Source organism: Mixophyes fleayi, chromosome 8, assembly GCF_038048845.1.
Source record: "Mixophyes fleayi isolate aMixFle1 chromosome 8, aMixFle1.hap1, whole genome shotgun sequence".
Taxonomy (NCBI): domain Eukaryota; kingdom Metazoa; phylum Chordata; class Amphibia; order Anura; family Limnodynastidae; genus Mixophyes; species Mixophyes fleayi.
The window spans coordinates 5,327,732-5,349,136 of NC_134409.1; the positions used below are offsets into that span (position 1 = coordinate 5,327,732).

Here is a 21,405-nt window from a genome sequence, read left to right on the forward strand (position 1 = left end):
GCGCTGATATCTGCGCCTTTCCCACAATAACTGACATTATAACACACTAATTACAGACATCTATACTGTGCACCTATCCTTTTATCCCCAGTGGCTGCTAATTCCAAATACTCCTTAAATAAAACAATGAAGCCGGACTGGAGGGCCCCTTACAAGCACATATTTGTGGCCAAGGTCCAATATGGTCCTAGCAGTTGCATAGTCCTCTGTAACATTGGTACTTTTTTTTACAATCATGCTTACTGTCCCAGCGTGGCCTATAGGTGACTGGAGTGACAGCATTTCCATCTAGTCTTTCGCTAAAGGTCTTTTACAAAGCCGCAAATACCCCTGCCAGTTCATGCAAATACCGTCTTTGATGTCATTTGCATGTTTGCTTCTGTTTTTATGGGTAATTGCAGGGCTTATCGCATTAACATGATGCAGGATTTTCCTTCACCTGATGGGAGGAGTTTGGAAGATCTCTGAATGCAGGTGAGACGCAGGACACGTGCGTCATGTAAAGATAGGTTTCCAACAACATATTTAAATGAACTACAAATCGATTGCACCTGTGTACGCACACGGCTGTCACATAGGAGTGTTAGCAAGAAACAGAATGCACTGCGTTTCCACTTATTTTGCAGCTAGTAAATCATCATCATCATCATCATTTATTTATATAGCGCCACTAATTCCACAGCGCAGTACAGAGAACTCACTCACATCAGTCCCTGCCCCATTGGAGCTTGCAGTCTAAATTCCTTAGTAAATGACATTTAATGTATTTCCATCACCTTTATGCATCTTTTCTGTTACCACTTCTTTTACCTGTGTAAGAAAATATCTCTGCGCGCTGGAATTTGTACTGGAAATAAGGGAGTTTGTACCGTAATAATTTCGTATAAAAGAACGGCACCTTTGACAAAAAAAAAAGTATTATGTGTATTTGTTTATTATCATTGTATTTATATTTAATCTGTGCTCTGTGGATAGAGTGCAGCGCTGGTTTAATGCGTCAGACCTACAACCTGAATCCGATCCTACAACCTACCTTTCCCCCTTCTGCAACCAAACCCATCCTATGTGAGACCTGCAGCCCAACCTTATTCAGTAGTGACCGGGATTAGAGAGGACAATGTGTACATTGCTATTTAAAGCCTACTCTACAAACAAATGTCCCTTCCCGCCCCCTGGTTCACTGAGGTGAGTGACAGACAGCATATGGATCATCACATACTGAGCATCTCTCTACCCCTCCCCTGCAGAACCCCTGCTGTCCACTATTACTGGAGGAGGGGACGGGTACTGGCCACGATTAGCATACGAACTGGCCAAGGTGATTAGTATGCTAATCTCTGGCGCCACGGAGCATTTGCACAGTGAACGGATTCTTAAAGAAATGGGTTTTCATATTTGTTTTTTGCCATATGCTATTTGAAGTCTTTACACAACAAAAAAAAAATCACAAATATGTGTATTCGTTTTACTGGCCCTTCAAATTAAATAGAATTATACCTTGTCGTTTTTTGGCCTAGATCCAGGTGCATCTTGGGGTTACCCACAATACACTGCGGCTGTAGTGATCGAAGTCTCCTGTGGATTTCAAAATAAGTTCTCCGTCAGATTCTAAGGGAAAATGGACAGGACAGGATGATAGAGGCAGCAACTAAGTGCTTCTGTATGTCCTTCTATCAAACCATTATTAATATTTCTGTTGGGAATTAAATTGGTTAAATGTGACAAGGCAGCCACACAAAAAAAACACAGAAGCAGACATTTCTGAAAACTGGTGCACAGGGAAAAAGATGGTGTAACTATTAGAAAACTGACAGTTAACAGGTGATTGGTCAGTTTGGGTTGCAGAAGCAGATCCTTTATTCCTAAACACCAGTGTTTAGTATTCTCCTCAAAAGACTCCAGGAAATATACACATTCTGTAGGGTGGAAAGATTTGCAGTAACATAAGCTGTATCCTGAGACGGGATAAGGAATTATTTTTATTCTCATCAAAGTTGTGTGAATTCCTTTGTAATTTGTGCACTTTTCATAAAATCTTTAGTTGTGTTGTTGACCAAACTTTTTATCACTATTAATTCTTACAGATGGTTCTTGAGCAGTATCTCAAATCCGTTCTTTAGTTTGGGTTCCTGCTCCTCAGGGGCAAACGCAAGATTTGTAGAGAGGGGTTTCTACGCTACACCGCCAGTGGGCGTGACCAGCATGGGGGCGTGGCTATAATTTTAGACAGTGCTTGTCTGCTCTCCAACTCTTCCTATCCCCATAATATACATGGGCAATGCTGCGTGCACTACTGTTAGGTGCACGCAGCTCTCCCTTTTTAAGCAGATCTGTGTGAAACAAGAGCAGGGTCCAGCCACCTCACTTATACAGTGCCCCAGGCTTGGAGGGGGGTTTCCAGACACTAGAAACCCCCCCCCCCTCGGTTTGCCTATGCTCCTTGTGTTTATACTTTTTCACAGCACCTCAAATTTGTAATTCCCCAGGCGTATCAGCGGAGTGCAGGTGAAGGAGAATGAGGTGAGGGTTTCATCCCGGTCGTCCCCTAGCACTTAGCCTCCCGATCCAAGTCCCTCGCCCCACGTTATTGAAGGAAAGATCCTATCTCATCCTTGTAACAGTGACAAAGATACATGTTCTCAGCTGTGTGATCTCTGCTCCAGCCAATCACCACCCTGCACCTAGCCCATTCTGAACTCTGTACACCAATCACATGCTGTCCTGTCAGTAACCACGGAACTCCGCTATGACTGATAATATCCTGTTATATAGCGCTATCCCATATATTTAATCTCTTTATACATTCCACAGACTTCTATTGGGGATTCCCAGCAACAAAGTAACAATATACCATGAAATACTTCTCCCCATCACTATTTAATGGGAACAGATGTCTGTAATGTCATTTATAAATATATGTTTGTGATTTCTCCCTGGAGGACATGAATACAAGTTATCTTTCAGAATCTGTTATCTCTTATCAAATAAAACACAAGATATTTCAGTTGAAAAACAAACAAGACAAGGTGGACTAAATCATACACATATCTTTATTAAATGTGTTATCCTGAAATATGTAATATATTAGCTTCTCATTAAATAATCATCATTCATTTGTACTGAAAAAATATATATATATTTTGTACCATGTCTTATTATTAAAACATTAGCATCTCAGATGCATTAAGATAAGGACATATACATTTTATGTTACATTTAATTCCATGTGAAATTCCACACTGTACAAATTTCATTCCCGGAGAGAAGTCACTAATGGATCTTGCGGGAATACGTCCATATTGATATTAATTTACACATCGGCGCTGGGCTCATACAGAAGCGTTCTTCCCAACATTTAGAATCACGAAATCGGGACAAAATCGGCCCTGCCCCCCCCCCCCCCCCCATTCTGCCCAAACCACGCCCACAAATGTGCAGATTTGGATAAAGCGCCACCCTCTTTGCTCAAGCCTCACCCCGTTTGCAGCTCACAAATCGGGATGTCCCGCCAATCTCTGAACAGTTGAGAGCTATGCAGAAGGTCAGTCATATAGATGGAGTAATCTGTGGTATAAGTTGAGGTTTTGGTGAGATATGATATAAAATAATATATAAAACATTCCATCATTTCCTCGTTACTTTCATCAAAGTGGCTCTTTGCTATTGGAGTAACCGTTCATCTTGTCAGACCTGTGAACATTAATTATCATCTAATACCGTTCTGTGCCCTCTTTACTACCAACCCATCGCTGAGGTCTGGCTAGATGGAGGCAGACTCAGCAGCCTTCTATCAGTATAAAAATAAATCAGTAGGTCTCGCTGTAGCTTTTGAAGGCTAATAAGACAGGTTCTACCCAAAAGTTTCCGGTGAACAGGATATTAAACAAACAAGAAACAATACAACTGTTTTATATGCCACATAAGGGTTTAACTATCCTCTTAAAGGAGAAGTGAAATACCTTTATATTTATTTTCCAAAACTCCTTCTCTCCCAGTGGTAACACCAAATTGCTCACCCCACGTGCCCTCTCGCCATCTATTCTCCATCCTGCTGGGTCTGGAAAAAGAGTAGGGTTTGTACCGGTGGTTGAGGTGGAGTGTTGATATCCGGCACAGGACGGTCTACTGGCCCAGTGGGCAGGAGAATAGATTCAGCAGAGCTGCGATAGGGGTACAAATGGTGAAGTTACCCCTGTGTTTTACTACTGGACAGAAAATAATTTTGGGGAAAAAAAGAATAGGAGATTGGTGTTCTCCTTAAATTAAGAGACAAGTGACTCCTCCGTGACAATAAGTTTTGGCCCGAGGGTCCGTAGGACAAATGTCACTGTCACGTGACACAGTCAGAAGGTGTCACCAACAACTTGACGGCTACACCGACTACTGTATCACCCCAATAACGGTAAATAACTAAAAAGTGATGATTAAATAAATAAAGTGATATTGTCTTTTTGGAGAGTTGTTTGTCTTAGTATAAAATTATCAAATATAAAAAATATATATTGTTGGACGTCCTCTGAACAAATCCTATATTCAAATGTTCTACAGATAGCGGTCTAATAAGAGTTATAAAAGAACATCCTGAAGATTAGCTGCAGAGTCCACATCTAACATCCAAAAATATAACGGGGTTTAACGGACACCTTCACATTTAAAAAAATAACATACATTTAATACCCTGGGACACAATGGTCATTAATGCAAAATACTGGCCGACCTGACTATTTATTCGATGGTTAGATACTTTAATTTGTTATGGTTAGATACAGTTTCTATTACAGTTTTTGAAGGTTAGATACACTTTTATTTACATAGCGCCAGCTGTACATTTGGGATCCAACACAGTGATAAAACGAGACTAGGGGGTATATTTACTAAACTTCGGTTTTTATAAAGTGGAGATGTTGCCTATAGCAACCAATCAGATTCTAGATGTTATTTTAAGAATGTTCTAAATAAATGATAACTAGAATCTGATTGGTTGCTATAGGCAACATCTCAACTATTTCAAACCCACAGTTTAGTAAATATACCCCCTAGGTGTTATCAGACAGACACAGAGGTAAGAGGGTGCTTACAAGCTATATATTTGGATCAGCTAAAGTGCACTTTTAATCTTGTTGTTGCATAGTGTATGTAACATTTGGTTGTGTGTCTGTGTTATCATGAAGTTTCCATGTTTGGGTGCATGTCCCTGATTTGGCAAAATGTGGCCATTTGAATAGACTGGCTCCTCCCATTGTTGGGATTGGTTGGTGAATAGTATATAAGGAATCAGTTCTTATAGGAAATGAGTAGTGATAAATCCATCCGTTTGTTTGGAACTTCATAGAAAATAATGAAGGGTGGAATCTTAAAAGAAGGACATTTTTAAAATAAAACATGGTTACCTTCCCATTGGAGCTTATTTGGTGGGCAGAACAGTGGCAGAACAGTATATTTTGTCCTGCTCTCGGGATTCTAAATGTTGGGAGCTTTGGATATGTATAGCGGGAAAGGTACCGTAAGGAAGGTAACTGATCCATCCAATAGTCTCCCAGCAGTTGGGGTTGGGGGATCTTACGGTAATAAAAGAATTCAGGACGTCATGGGGCAAACATGTGACAAGTGTAAATATTTAAATGGAAAATTTTAAGGAGAAGAAGAAAAAGGGAAACCAAAACCCTCAATTCCAGACACACACAGATATACTGTAATGTTATTTTTTTCCCCCATTAAAATTCTATTATATCTAACAGCTCCTCTCTCCGCGATGCTCAAGCTGGAGCAAATCAGCTACAAACACCACAAATAGCGACGTTGGAGAAAATAAAACAACAGGAAAGTTTGTAGATTGCTTTCCAGCAATTCTTACGGAAACCATTGTTTTTATTTAGGGGAGAGGAGCTGTTAAATACCTAATAGATGGCCTAATGAACCATTACCTTCTAATGTAAAATATGTATTGTATGTTTTAAGATGGAGTTACCTCTAACGGATGGATTTAACTTTAAATGTGCTGAAAGGTTATTGTTTCATTTTTGCATTGTTACTCTACATCGTAACTATCATATGAACTGTGAGACTACTGGAACAAGGAAATAAATTGTTAAAATGTATCTGAAAGAAAAATCGTTTGGGGTTACAGGTGCGGAATGCGGAATTTCCCGGTCATTTATTTGAGCTTCGGGAGCCATGGAAGTTACCTTTGGAGTTATCACATTCCTAGTGATATTAACGGACCGGAAAATAGATATTATATTTGTCAACTAGTGTACAGTCGTCTTTTTGGGAAGCTTTCAGCTGGAATTGTTTATGACACGCTGAATGTAGATTAATTATTTTTTTTCGTTATAACGGACGGGCCATGCTGACCTCACATTGGGACTTTATTCAGGATTCTCCGAAGTTAATTAAAAAAAAGAGGAAAATAATTCTCTTATCTAGGGGGCGCTTCACCATTCAGCCAAATTCGTCATTGTTACTTTAATAAAATCATAATTCTTTAGTGATACTTTCTAAAATTATATTTACACATTAACCTATAATCAGCAAATTATTAGATAATACATCACATAAAAACATCTGTAAGAATCTCTTATTGTTGTGGTTATAACAATTTTAATCAGAAAACGTTTTCTCATATTCAATATCTCTACACTGTATTTTAATAATATTTAGCCGATTATAGACAAATGTGTAAATATAATTTTAGAAAGTATCAATAAAGAATTATTTATTAAAGTAAACGGTAATGAATTTGGGTTGAATGGAGTAGTGCCCTTAGAATTAGAGAATTAGTTTCCTCTTTTTTTAATAAATGTAATTCATGCATTTCTCTTGAGGTAGCATCCTCTGCTCTACTAATAAATAAAGATGAGAATTGTCAATAGATAGTACACGTTGGGCCTGATTCATTAAGGAAAGTAATGCAAAAAAAAGGAGTAACTTTGCACCTGGGCCAAACCATGTTGCATTGAGGGGAGATAAATTTAAAATGTGGGGACAGATTTATAGTTGGGGTAGGGCATGTTCTAGATAAACTTTAAATATCAGTGTAATAATAAAGCTATCAAGTATTTGTGTGCTACATGAAAAACAGCCAGTATTTAACTTATGTGCAAAATTATACACTAATTTGCACCCATTGTATTGTAACATGGTTTATCCAGGAGAAAACTTACTCCTATGTTTGCCTTACTTTCCTTAATGAATGAGGCCCATTAAGAGCAGGTACATTCACATTATCAGCTCACCCCTATAAGTTATAAAGGTGTCCTCTGTGCAGAGTCTTCTTATCGTTGTAGGATTCTCCTAAGTGTATCGGTCTTACTGGAATTTCTCATACTACAGAGCAGGGACTGACTGTTGGAGAGTTGAAACACTCCTGACCGATGAAGAATACAGATGTGCAACGTACTCAGACGTGTTGACTTATTAATAGAGGTTTTAAGTTCAAGCTAGAAAGAAGTGTCCACTTCAAGTAAATAACACTGGGACCGGCGGATGCTTATCTGGTGGAGTTTTGTTGCGTCAAACCATAGCTCCGAGTTCGCACCAATCCAGTCGTTACTAAGTTTGGCTCAGATCCACAGAACTTGTTAAGATGCCGAAGAGCTCAACTCCGTTCGCCACTTTGGATGTAAGAAGAACTTAGATGAGGTTGGACAGACTGGAGGTCGTGTTCCTGCCGCTGGGTCATTTGCCCACGAGATGGAGAATACACTCGATGTTCCGAGGGTGGGAAGCGGGCTGTTGACAACAAGACCTACCCACAACATCACGATGACAAATATCAAAACACCAACAAGGATAACCAACCCCACGACTACCAGCGCCACTCCCACGTTGTGCATGGTCACCAGTATGTGGGAGAAGCCTGGAGTCTCTCCAGAGACAGAAATGATGAGAAGGGGCAATTACCACATGCGAGGATAATGATGGCGCTTACAAGGAAAACCACTATATCCCACAGGCCGCCACTCTTCAGATTGATCGATGTGCTCACGTCTCATGGACACAGTGCATGTCCTGGATGGCCGAGCTCAGGAGCTGCTTCAGTAAAATCCAGCAGAGGCAAGTATACAGAGAGTCGATCCCACGGCCAGTCTCCATTCTCCTGATTTACTTGTGGTGGTGGAGAGGAGAACAATGCCGGCCGATGCCACATGCCAAAATAAGGACCACGGCCAAGCAGTAGCACATTATCGACTTGACCGGCTCCCTAGTCCACCAGAGTTCTCTGTGTTCTCCAGGGCTTCATCCTGCATTCCGTCCTTGGTTGGGCGAAGCCCTTGGTGGTGGCAACTCATCCATTTCTGACATCTTAAAGATTGAGGAAAAAATATAGAGAGTGTTCGATTTGGAGAATAGTCAAATAAAAGCCAATGTCAAGTAGAGTATTCCCAATGTGTCAGACATGATCAAGGAGTAGAAGTTTGTGAGATTATAAAGCACAGTCTTGGGGTAATATGTCTATAGGACGTTTCATGTTCCAGGCTCCTGAAGACTCACCCCAAGCAGGAGAATCAGGGGTTTTGCATTGGCAGATAATCATTAAGCAGAGATAGAGATCCGGCAGATACAGTTCATGGACACAATGACAGGAAGACGAAGGAGGACACAAGTGTCACCTAAAGACGTCAACGATTCTACGTCTTCGCGGTTACAAATTCCTTAGAATTTTTTCCTGTTGATGTAGAGCAACTTGTTTCTGATTGACGACCATTAGTGGGAACTCCCTTCAACGTTCAAAGTTTAATGTCACCTAAAAACACAAAAGATGAATGAATTAAGTGTTTGTGTAAATATTCTGTATATACAGATGGGGCCTATGTACCAGGAACATACTATCTCACAGGTATGTAACTACTTTCTTGTAGAACTTATTCTAGTTTTGAGAAATTTTATCTTTGAGAAATACATAACTAAACTAGTCCTACTGCTCTGTCCAGATGTACTTTGATGGATTAGGATAAGGAGCACTAACAGACAGAAACATGATACTGGTTGCTTTAGGGAAAGGAGTCTTAGAGGCCTTGCAACTATAATGTGTTACATTTCACAATCTGGTAATATATAAATTGCACACAACACAAGTTTCTTACCATTAGTCCCACTTGATTTTAGAGTATTTAATTTCAAAGAGAAAAATAGTGACAACCTCCCAGCCCCAATATAACATTACTGGAACATCACATTATCAGACCTTCCAAAACAGCTTAGGGTGATGTCAGATGGGAGCTTTGAATGCGACTGCTTTACCAGCCAGAAACGTGTTAGATTTCATAGCATTGGATAGGTGTCCACACATTAAGTCAAGAGGAAACCACTTCACTGTCGGTCAGGAGCGATTCCGCCGTAAAGATGATTCATACAACCATTAATCGTTTCGATGTGCATACCCTACCCCCGTCTCGCCCCTCTTCGGTCTATCCTCAACGCCGCTGCGCCCCTTATGTTCCTCTCTTGCGCTCTATCTCTGCTGTCCCTAGCTTTGCCAATCACTACACTTGCTCTATGTCTCCCACAGCTACAAAATCCCTCCGGCACCCCTCCTCCCCCTACATCGCCAATCTCCTCCGCACCATCCACCAATGTCCACCACCTAACTACCACACAGATTATCTCCAGGACTTGGCCCGGGCTGCTCCTCAGCTTTGGAACGTTCTCCCACGCCCTATCAGATTATTTACTACTCTCCAAGGCTTTAATTGTGCCTTCAAAAGTCATCTCAGCCACTCAAGTCTATCAACCAAACTCCTTACCCCTCTGCCTCTGCTATAATCTCCACTCCCCCACTCAGTGCCCCTCAGTGCTACCCTCTAGGATGTAAGCTCATGGGATCAGGTCCCTCTTTGCTTGTGTCCTCTTTCCTACCATTGCTCCTCTTGTTCTGTCTCTCCAGCCCTGTTTCTCGAGCCCCTGCGCCTGGGCACGGGCCTATGAGGACGAGGGCGCTACTTCTCCCTTATGGTCGCTGCCTTGTCAGTAGCGGGATCTGCAATTCTATGTTCTCTGTTTATTCTCTGCTATCTCTTGTTGACTGGTCATTGCAGAATTTTATATTGTGTAATTATGTATTATTGGTAGCTGTCTGTGGATGGTTGTAACACTGTTACATGTGTACTTTGTACCCCTGTGGTACGGCACTGCGGACGTCTTTTGTGGCACCTTATAAATAAAAGACCATGCTAAGAATGATAATAGAATACATCACCCATCAGCTCAGGATAGATCATGTACTAGCAATGCCCTCGTCTGACACCAGCCCTCCTGTGTACTGCAGGAATCTGGGTAACGTCTTTCAGCAAAGACTATATATAAAAGGTTTCCATACACACAAGGCACAAACACTTCACCGGGGTGTAAGTAATGTGAGACTTTGAAATGCATGTAGCAAAGAGGGTGTGTTGATACAAAGTGACACAAATCACATATTAAATATATCATCTATGTAAGGAATGTCTATAAAAAGTCATAAACCAGTGGCAATAAAAACAGCACATTTACTTAAAGGTACAAACCCACCAAGAATTGTTATTTTTTTTTCCCCATTAAACAGCAGCTTTGTACCACTTTAATCAAAAGCTGAAGCAGGTAGTAAATTTCCTGGAAGTTCTCCTATAATTCCCAAAGCAGAATTGCTCAGTGGGGGAGATTTGTATGGCTGTCACTGCAAACAGTGTGTTTCCTGAGCCAGTCAGTCAGGAAGCTCCTTAGGGTGGGGATTTATGCTGTAAACATTCCAAAGCCTCTCAACTTAGTACATAATGTCATGTGACTGTGGTTGCCATGGTAATTGTATAAACCTTAGCATAAAGTTGTCTGAATTCTAAAGTAAAAAAAAATACTGGTAAGTACATTGATCTCAGATAAAATATGTGTGTTGTGGGAGGAAATTTAGACTGTAAGCTCCACTGTAGTGGTGACCGATGCGAATGAGTAAAGATTCTGTGTAAAGCGTTGTGTAATACAAGTTAACCCGTGCATGATACTCATGCATTCTAGTCAAATCAAGCTACTTAAGGTGTTAAAAAGGTTCTTGTCATGCATTTGGGCCATAGCCCAGGCCTCAACCACCAACCACTCCCCACTGTCACCCCCGGCAACCACCAACCACTCCCCACTGTCACCCCCGGCAACCACCAACCACTCCCAACTGTCACTTCTCCTTCAAGAAATATATTTTTTTTTTAAAAAAAATCTTTATAAACACTTTTAACAATTAACAAATTAAATTAACAAATTAAAAACATCTTAGTATACCAAATTTCAGCCCTTTCTGAATTTTTTTCCCACACACACTAAGAATTTAGTAGGTCAGTGTATAACTCCGCCCAGCAGGTGGCGCTGCAGCTTGGTTTTATTTTTTCACACACACACAGACAGACTAACACACGTCACTAGACATTTATATTATAGATATGGTGCTATAAAAAAAAGATAATAATAGTAATAATTCTGAGATTAAGTAGAAAGATATAGACAGGGAAAAGCACACACCTGTATATAAGACAGAATTGCATGTATACACAGAAATAGACACAGACATATACACAGGGATAGACCCACTGGACCTGATTCATTAAGGAAAGTAAGTCAAAAAAAGGAGTAAGTTTTCGGCTGGACAAAACCATGTTACAATGCAAGGGGTGCAAATTAGTTTATTATTTTGCACATAACATAAACATTGGCTGTTTTTTCATCTAGCACAGAAATACTTGATAGCTTATGCATACACTGAAATTTAAAGTTGATCTAGGACATGTCCTACCCCAACAATAAATCTGCCATCAAATTTTAAATTTACCTCCCCCTCCAATGCAACATGGTTTTGCAAAGTCTCATTTATTTTGCTTTCTTTTCCTTAATGAATCAGGCCCATAGACACGAGGGTGTACATATGAACAGTAGACACAATCACATGTATACACAGGGATAGGTAAATAGTTTCACAGAGGGGGATACATAGGAATACACAGAGGTGGACACACATATATGTATGCACAAGGTGAGACAAACCAAAGATACACACAGGTAGACATGTTTACACACATATACACAGGAGTACACACAATGACACACAGTCACACAAAACAATGATCGATTGGCTGAATAACAGAACTTACAGTTGACAGGTAACTTGGACATGACAAGGAAGTAACTACAGGACGTCCGCTCTGAGAGTGGTATTTGTATACAGTAAGCAGAACACTCTGACAACCCCCCCCCCCCTTCTTACTTCCTGTGTTGTGTGTTTTATGTCCTTCTGCCCCTGATACTAGTAATGTGCTATAATACTCTAGTACTCTGCACGTATCTTACCTGCCCTGGGAGCTGCTAGGTGAGAGCGCACAGGCGATGTATGAGACATCCAGCAGGATAGAGCACTGGCTGCTGCTGGTGGAGACAGCTAAAGCGCAGGAGAGTGCACGGAGTGCTCTGTCCTCTCTCATTGCTGTCACAGAATGTGACTCTTGTCACCAGCTGCTCTCCCTGTCACCAAGTTACTCTGCCTGCAGCCTCACAAAGGCGGGGAGGAGCGGACGGTAACCCTTCACATGCTGGGGCAGGATATAGCACATTGCCAGGATATAGAGTGTGAGTGGGAGAGGAAACCTGCAATACAAGTAATACCAGAGGGAATGGGGAGAGGGTTGGGAACAGTCCTGGAAATAAACCACAGCTCCCGACTGTCCCACTTATGGACACTAAGCCCCTCTTCCTCCTTTCTGCCTATATAGAGAAACTCCTTCGCTGACTACCAGAAGTCTGCAATTAGCTCACAAGTCCCCAGTCAGTTTATTATTATTATTATTATTATTATTTATTATTATTATTTTGTTTTACTAATGTTTGGTTCCTGTAGCTTAGCACAGTAAGGGGCATTTTTGATACATTGTAGCCTAAAGTCTGCAGAGGTGAATGCTTGACAAAAAATGTATCTTATTCTAACAAATCCTTGGGCTCCCTCCAGAGAAGAAATTTGCAACATAGAAACAGTGCATGATAAAGATCTGTTTATATAGGTGCTGAAGAGAATTTAAGAAAACCACTGAAAAATATCATTTTTCAATCACTATTTCCTCAATGTAATATTTAAAGTAATTAAATGACAAAACAAAGTTACAAAAACTATTATTTTTCTTTGCAATGCTGATTTTTTTTTACTGACCTTGTGATATGGCTTATCTTTAGTTTATTTAAAACATTAATTAAGTATTTATGCATTAAAAATGAATAAAGCATTTTTAAAATTATTTTGTTCTTTTATGCGACAATGGGAGAGATGATGGGGGGCGAGTGGGGGTGGAATAACGTGACAAGGAGAGAATGGCGGCATATGTGACAAGGGCAGACTGGAGGGGGGCATATGTGACAAGGGCAGACTGGAGGGGGGAACATATGTGACAAGGGCAGACTGGAGGGGGGAACATATGTGACAAGGGCAAGGTGCGGGGGCATATGTGAAAAGAGACAGACGGGGGGTAAATATGACAAGGGGAGTGTGGGGGTGCATATGTAACAAAGGGAGATTGGGGCAAATAATTTGTGACCAATGAAGATGGGGTAGGACCAAGCAAATCCTCACTACCTGTGAAATGTACATTATGCTCGTTACCATGCCCCTGTGTGCCGCATAATGTACAGGGTGGGTGCCCATAGTGTACTCGGTGGTAATCGCTTTAACGCTACCGGGAATTCCAACAACAACGCAACTTACATCTAGGTTAATTTAAAGCGGCAATGTCTGGACCCCGCAAGTGTTTAAACACTTAACCTGAGGGGTCCACACATTGCAGCTTTAAATAAACACACGTAATTCGCCATGACGTCACACTGAAGTGCCAGAGACCTGTGTCTTCACCATCAGTTCCTGTCATCATGGCGGTGCCATCGAACATCTGGACCTTCGGTTTTCAGGTAATTCTGTTTTTATTGAATTCGTTTTTGTAGCCAATCGGATTTTTTTTGTAGGTATGAACGTTGTCGGAATTCTCAGCAGCGTTAAACCGCACCCAACCCAGTGTACGTAGAGCCCAATGCCCCAGATCACTTTAATCCACCACCGCTTGTATCCCCTAAAATCCAACCCTACAACAGATCTCGATTTCAGTATTTCAGAAACTGACTGCTAGCTTCCAGGGTGGTCATCCCGTCCACCCAGTCACATCAAGGACTTACATTTTATCCCAGCTTGGCGGATCTGTGTTTGCTTCCATCAGCTGTATTTTACTTATTGTTCCCCTAATGGGTGATGGAAGAGAACACAGACCTACCAAGCTGCGGTAAGTCATCCCCTTAATCTGCTGATCATGTTCTACCATCTTCTGTGACTTGTACCAACTTCAGATCATCACCCTGCGTCTGTCACCCTGTTCCTATTCTGATCCTTATTTCAGGACCTCTCCCCCCTTCACACCTCCAAACCCTCCTCAAGCGTCCTCGAGTAAGTGAAATCGTTAAGTACACACTGTTTATGGTCCCTGCTCTGCACTTTGATCCTTATGCTCAAGGTTTATATATAACCTAAACTGTCACCTACTGTTCTGTTTGTTTCCTTGTAATGACGTCGGAATCTGCTTTGGGCAGAGACATCTATTGTGCCTTCTACACCTGTCTCTTTTGTTTTTTAATAGCTTTAAGTTTTATAAATAAACAACATTTAACAGAAATATGCTTAGCAAAGGCGTGTGTAGTTATTAAACATTTACAATGGTAACGCAAGTGGTTACATGGTTATCCAAAATCTTTTGGAGAGACAATGAAAGTAAAGTTCTTGTGGCATTTTCTCCATAGTAATCTCTACTATTGTGATATGTGCAATATAATGAACAAATTGGGAAAGGTAAAAGTATATAGGGAAACGTCCCTTGTCCTCCAGGGGATGAGAAGTTGATGGGGGGAAAGTGGGATGGCATCTAGCTGTCCGCAGCCCTCTATCCAGCCAATTCTCTGTACCCACCAATAAGTTTAGAGCCCACTCAGGTTCATGACATTCCAAATAGAACAAATCTGATGTATTATATAAATAAACAATGGCTTTGTAAGATTTGTTGAGTATATACAGTGACGCCTGAAAAATGAAAACTTTCCAAGAGCCCCTTTCAGTTGACCAAACAAAATAACTTGAATTTGGAAGGATTGGTAGGATGATGAATGAGATAACTTAAATTCCTCCTATAAATCAGCCAAGGCTAATCTAACAAACGTTGTACTCTATCATTTCCACCTTCTACCCAAGATGGGTAAGGGAATATAGGAGCCTGGGGGAGGGTTATTGTGCCAGGTAAAGACCTCTGATAATTGTGTCCCAAATTTCCAATGTAAATATAGCGTGGCTGAACATATTGAGATAACTTCAATTAATTGGGGAGCCAGAATAAAGAGAGAAAATCCCTTTCTATATACTCCCAGCGGTTGGTCATTGGAGACAAAAAGATATAGGATTTCTTTGTTTTATAATGCTGAAAAGGTCAATTAATTGCTGACCGAGCAGAACCAAAGCCGTAAATGTTATGTTGAATATCATACTTTATCTAGAACTTGAATTAATTAGTCGTCTGCTAGCCGCAGAATAGGTATAACGCCTCTGGGCCATATGTAAGTCTTTCTACACTTCCTAAAGGTTTTGAATCCTACCCCATTCATACTGCACCAAAATCCCGGTTTTTTGCCAGGGCGAGCTCAAACGACCCGGGTCTTGGTGCAGTATGAATGGTACAAGTCAAAAATCCCGGGTCTAAAAACCCGGGTCTTCAACCTGGGATTTATCGAGGGGTAATTCCCGGGTCGGACCCGGGTTGCCTGCACTATGAACGGTGCAACCCGGGTTTTTCAACCCCGGTTGCACAGAAAACAAGCTGATTGGCTGTCTGCCTGTCTCTGGAGGATTTGGAATTAGGCATTTCTCATTCATTTTATGCTTTCCAAAAAGAGGCCATTAATTTTCCATCTAGAAGTCTAGTCTTTTGGGGTAATCATTGAAATATGCAATGCCTAGCTTTAAAAGCTCCTACAACCTTCCCTTAAATATATGTTTCCCAGTCTCTTTATGCCTTTCAGAAAGCCCTCCTAGACTAGTACGACTAAATATATAAGCCAATTGGAGGTATCCTTTATTTATTATTGTATTATTGTATTATTATATTGTGTATCACCATTTTTCAGCCAATGAAAACTGCTCTGGTGATGACTCCCACAAATTGCCAGGGCACAGACTTGTGCAGTATGAATGGGGTCAACCCGGGAAATTCCCGGGTCCGAGGTGCAGTATGAATGGTGTTTCTGAGCTGGGACGCTCCGAGCCCCGGCAAAAACCCGGCTTGAAAAACCCGGGATATTGCCGGGGCGGCAGTATGAAAGCGGTATTATTAGAGCAGGATATGAAACCCTGAGAATTCAGCAACATGACCTTAGTTATTGGAGGATCCATTTGAACGCCTGCAGCTGAAACAATGTGAACTGATCTGATATATTTTCAGATTTGCACAGTCCAAACTCAATTCCTGTTTTTTGCAAATAAAATTGTTTCAATGTATGAAATGTATGAAAGATTCTAAGATAAAGAGCAAGTTATCTGAGAACCATCCAAATATACAACGAAGAACTGATTTAGAATATCTCAGAATATGTTATTTACTAGGTGTTGGGAAGTAGCAGGTTGAGTGCCAAGACCAAAAAGCATTACTGTATATCCAAAGTATCCATATCTATTTCTAAACAGAGATGGGCAGCTTGGTGGCACAGTGGTTAGCATTGCTACCTCACAGCGCTGGGGTCATGAGTTTGATTCCCAATCCTTATGAACGCTATAAGCTCACATTTTCTCAAATAAATAAGGTCTATGTTTTTGAGAATGACCTTTAATGATTTGAAGGAAGTTTTCCATTTTGGGATTACCAGATCTGCAAATAATCCCAAATGGAAAATCAGGTGAAATTAACACATTAACACATTAGCACGCAGCAGATAGATTGATTTGCCTTGGAAACAGTTCTTCCTCTGCTGAGCCATTCTGTCAGTCTCTACATTGGCTGCCTGTTTTTCAACGAATCCAATATAAAATTCTTCTGCTAACATACAAGGCCGTCAACAAAATTGCACCGACATACATCTCCTCACTTGTCTCAAAATATCTCCCTACTCGGCACCTCCGTTCTGCACAAGATCTGCGTCTCTCTTCCACTCTCATCACATACTCCCATTCTCGGTTACAGGACTTTTTTCGGGCTGCACCCACTTTGTGGCATTCCCTCCCTCGCACAGTAAGACTTTCCTCTAGTCTTCAAACCTTCAAGCGTTCTCTGAAAACCACCTCTTCAGACAAGCTTATGATATTCCTCAACCACCCTCTTACCCTCCCTAGGTTACCCTATTACCACCCTCTACATAGCTAACACAAGACAACAACCCTCTGACCAACATTGGCACACACACAGCCCACTCAGTACTTTTACCTTTGCATTCTAGCTGGTTCAATGTGCAATATGAAGTAGCACATGCCCTTGTGTTTCTAACTCCCATTGTCCCATAGATTGTAAGCTTGCGAGCAGGGTTCTCTTACCTCTCTGTCTGTATGTATTACCCAGTATTGTCTTATAAATGTTTGTTCCCAATTGTAAAGCGCTACGGAATTTGCTGGCGCTATATAAATAAATGTTGATGATGACGATGATGATAAAGTCAGACATGGTTCCCTAGAACGATTGGTCAGAATGAGATGGGAATTTTTTGGAATTACATTTCTATTCCTTTTTGTGTTGCACACAATTTAAGGCAATAAAGTGAACCTATTGGTCATACCGCTGTCACTGGGAGATACCCAGGTATATTACAGGTCTACATCTAGAAAGTGTCCCTAATGGGTTAGGGCTCATATTGTTCTTGCATATGATGCATTATAGAGCTGTACATGGTGGGGCTGATTCATCAAGGTACGTATCTGCGCAAAATCTCTCTGCGCGTGCCCAGGACCAGCTGCGAACGAAGCCCTGTTCCGTGCAAGGACACTGACTACAGCCTACAATTTCGGGAAGTGAACTGGGCAAGGAAGGGGCATTCGCTCGTAGTCAATGTACAGTAGGGGCGTTCCAAACTTGAGCGCACACAATCGCCTCCAAATCAAAAGCTGCGCACAACGAAGTTACTTGTTTTTCTGCCGTATCACCTGCTCCAGCGACGGGTCAGGTCTACGTCCTGATCAGTGGTGATGACGGCTGTGTATACAGCTAGAACGTGTGTATGCAATGACAAGCAGCCGTAAAATTGTATTTTATGTACAGTAGACATTAACAACATTCTAATAAATGTATTTCATGGTTAAAATTTGTTAACAAATACTCTTTTTTTTAACTATTTTTTCATTAATGCCTTTATTATTACCATGTGACATTAATTAAAAACTTTTTTCATTTTCCTGTGCGTTCTTTTGCGAATTTTAATTAACATAAGGACTGGACATATCCTGCAGCGTTTTGTGTGGTAGAGCGCAGCAGACCTGTCCCCGATTTCTGCAGCGCTTGTATCTTGAGATCCGCGCCAAAGTCTAAATACGTGCGTATAATACTGAACGCGGGCTGCGTGCAGAATACATGCCTTGATCAATCAGGCCCGGTATCATTATTTCTGTTAATGGGATTTTTACCGACAGACATGTATTTATAACGTGACCTATGGGGCAACCAAATTTGGAATTTCCCTCGTATGAACATTCCAAGCGTGAGCAGCAGCGACTGCATGTTGGGGTCTTCTTGTCATCATATATGTTACATGTCTTCAGATATGACGTTGCATGTCCCCTTACTGTTACACATGTGATTTGGTCCCCATCTCCGCACACTGAGCTATTTATAGACACTCTTTGATTCACGGATTTCCTGCTTGCACATATAACCATGTAGTCATTCACAAACAATGGTTTGATGTTTGAATGTTTGGGGGTTTTCAACTGTGTTTGGCTCCAATTTGCTTCAAAAATGTAAGTTATTAACCCTTGAAAGTGCTAATTACTGAACGTTTTATAAACATTTCCTGACGGCTGGTAACCCTAGGTATAGGAGCGCTTTCAGCTTGCAGAGCGGCAGCGCTTTGCTGGAATTCCACATAGTTCACAATCTGCCAGTCTGTATTGCAATCTTAGTCACCAAATTCCGCCCACAGACCAGCCCACACCTCCTGTCATACTTATACCGGGTCTAATTGTGGGCACAGGTGCTGGTTTTACTTTGGAAAAAAATATTAAATGAAGCAGTGAGGTGTAAAGGAGCACTAAATCCCAATAATTAAATGCTCAGATATAAACCATGAAGTTAGAATACAATGTTCCCCCGACATACCGTTGCAACTCTGTTATAAAGGATTACCCATTATATATAGCTGAAGCTCTTCCCATATCTTTAGCGCCTAGTCCTGATGGGATCTTATACATGCCAGGGTATCAGTCAACCAATCCAAACTGTGCCTTTCCACCAAGAAAGTCTGGCAAGCTGTCAGTCACTCTGTATTCCCTTCTCTGACTATTGGCTAAGATCAGGTGTAGATGCCCATGTATGCAGTAAGGTATAAAGACGCCCCCTGTAGGCGATGGGCCGTCACCTTGTCCTCTGCCTGGAATCCGAGGTGCTATGTGCCCCCACTGCTGCCTGAGCCAGCGATGCCGGAAAATACACATGGCGGTAGGGGACATCGCGTGCACAGAATATGGCACTGTCAAGTGAGCACCTTTAGACTTCAGGCAGCACCATTTTTCCTTTGCCCTTGCCATTTGGCCGGGGCAAAGACAATCTTTAATATACTCGGCCGAAAGGCTAGGGCCTTGATTGACAATGTTTATATATTTATTAAACACTTGCACCACACTGTGCACTTTATTCACTTTTTTTGTGTGTTTTGGTTTCTTTGTGGTGTTTGAGATTCTGGGAGGAGCTGAAGAACCACATACACGGGCAAAGCTTTGGAGTAAGAAAGGGGCCCACCTGAGCCTTGCAGTGAGGAGGGCCTGAAGACCTTTACCCCTTAAGGGACCTTATGGCTCCGTGGCTCCGGGATGTCAAGGGCCCCTCCCTAACTTCAGTGAAGGAGGGCATAAAGACTCTTGTCCCTCTCTGGGGCCTTCTGGGAGGGAATGGAGCCCTTTTCCATTTAGGGAAGGGTCCAAAGTCACAACCCTCCAGCGTTGTCTTTTAAGAACCGCACCTCCAGTTTCAATAACAAAAAAGAAAAATAAAGAAATCACTCTGCATTTGCTGTGTTAGAAATTCACTTCCCTCCTATTATGACAACTTACTGCAGAGGTGTGACAATGAGAATGATGGCACCATGCCATATTTATTGAAGTATAAACACTCCAGCCATTTCATGTGTATCATTCAGCTCAGTAATACACACATTGTGATATATTTTAATGTCATATAGTGGGTTCACTTGCCTTTAACGCTATGAAAACTTACTCAAAAAATAAACCTGATTATTATCACAAACTATTACCCGTATATATAAACCCTTAGTCAATATTGATAAATACAGTGTAGACTTTTCTCACGTAGTCATCATGTATAGCCTCACCTGGCCTCGAGTTGATGGAGGGAAGAAATAGACTATGTACATTTAAAGAAAAAGTATAACTCATACAGTAATGAATCCTAGCAGCAGGGTGCATAGAGATTATCAGATAAGATATAAAGTATCAGAACAGTACAATGGAGAAAGCAATTAGTTCTAAACAGAACTGCGCCCTTGTTTAACCCTGATTTACTCTGGAATCGGACTTAGTACCATTCTTATTACCTGTAATTACACCCAGGTACAGTTCAGTGACGTATGTCTGCACACAACACCTGTGCCCAGTGATCGCTCAGATTAATCTTTATATTATACAGTGTTTGTGCTTCTCTACAGCCACCAGTTACATATACAGTAGGTATCCATTAAAACGTTAAACAAAAGGCTGATTTAAAAGCAGAATCACAAACCAACAAAAGGAACAAAATAAAAATATTGTAATAAGGATATGATCATAAAACGACATTACTAAGAAGGATTAATTATGCACAAAGCAAAAGTTGCACAATTTCCTAAGTTAAGCTTTGCTTTCTATCATGGTAACACAGACTTGGTGCCACGAATGTGTCCAACATGGCTGCATGTGCTGTATCCCAACCTGAGGCTGTCCAGCTGCTGGGGAACTACAAGTCCCAAAATGTCCTGCAAGCAGTTCCACAGGTTACCTGCCCCAACTATCTCATTACTTTGTACTGAAAGAGTTACCAACATACAGAGCATGAAATATAATGCAGAACTTACCTGGAGACTGCACTGACCGGCGCCGGGAGGAACAATAAGTAGGGAGGGAGCCAGATCCTTCTCCTCCGCACTCACTGTTCTGTATCACAGGATTCCCAGCACTTGTTTGTTATTCACAGG

The 21,405-nt window shown here is 41.3% G+C and overlaps 1 protein-coding gene across 1 annotated transcript; it reads right to left on the reverse strand.

The window, feature by feature from the left end:
• Positions 1 to 3,071: 3,071 nt before the first annotated feature.
• Positions 3,072 to 21,405, reverse strand: TMEM125 (transmembrane protein 125). The gene is given in 8 exon segments (XM_075181715.1): positions 3,072 to 7,758; positions 7,761 to 7,898; positions 7,901 to 7,969; positions 7,971 to 7,994; positions 7,996 to 8,052; positions 8,055 to 8,135; positions 8,137 to 8,746; positions 21,286 to 21,405. Coding segments are annotated over 7 exon segments (663 nt in total). The 5' UTR covers positions 8,305 to 8,746; positions 21,286 to 21,405; the 3' UTR covers positions 3,072 to 7,632.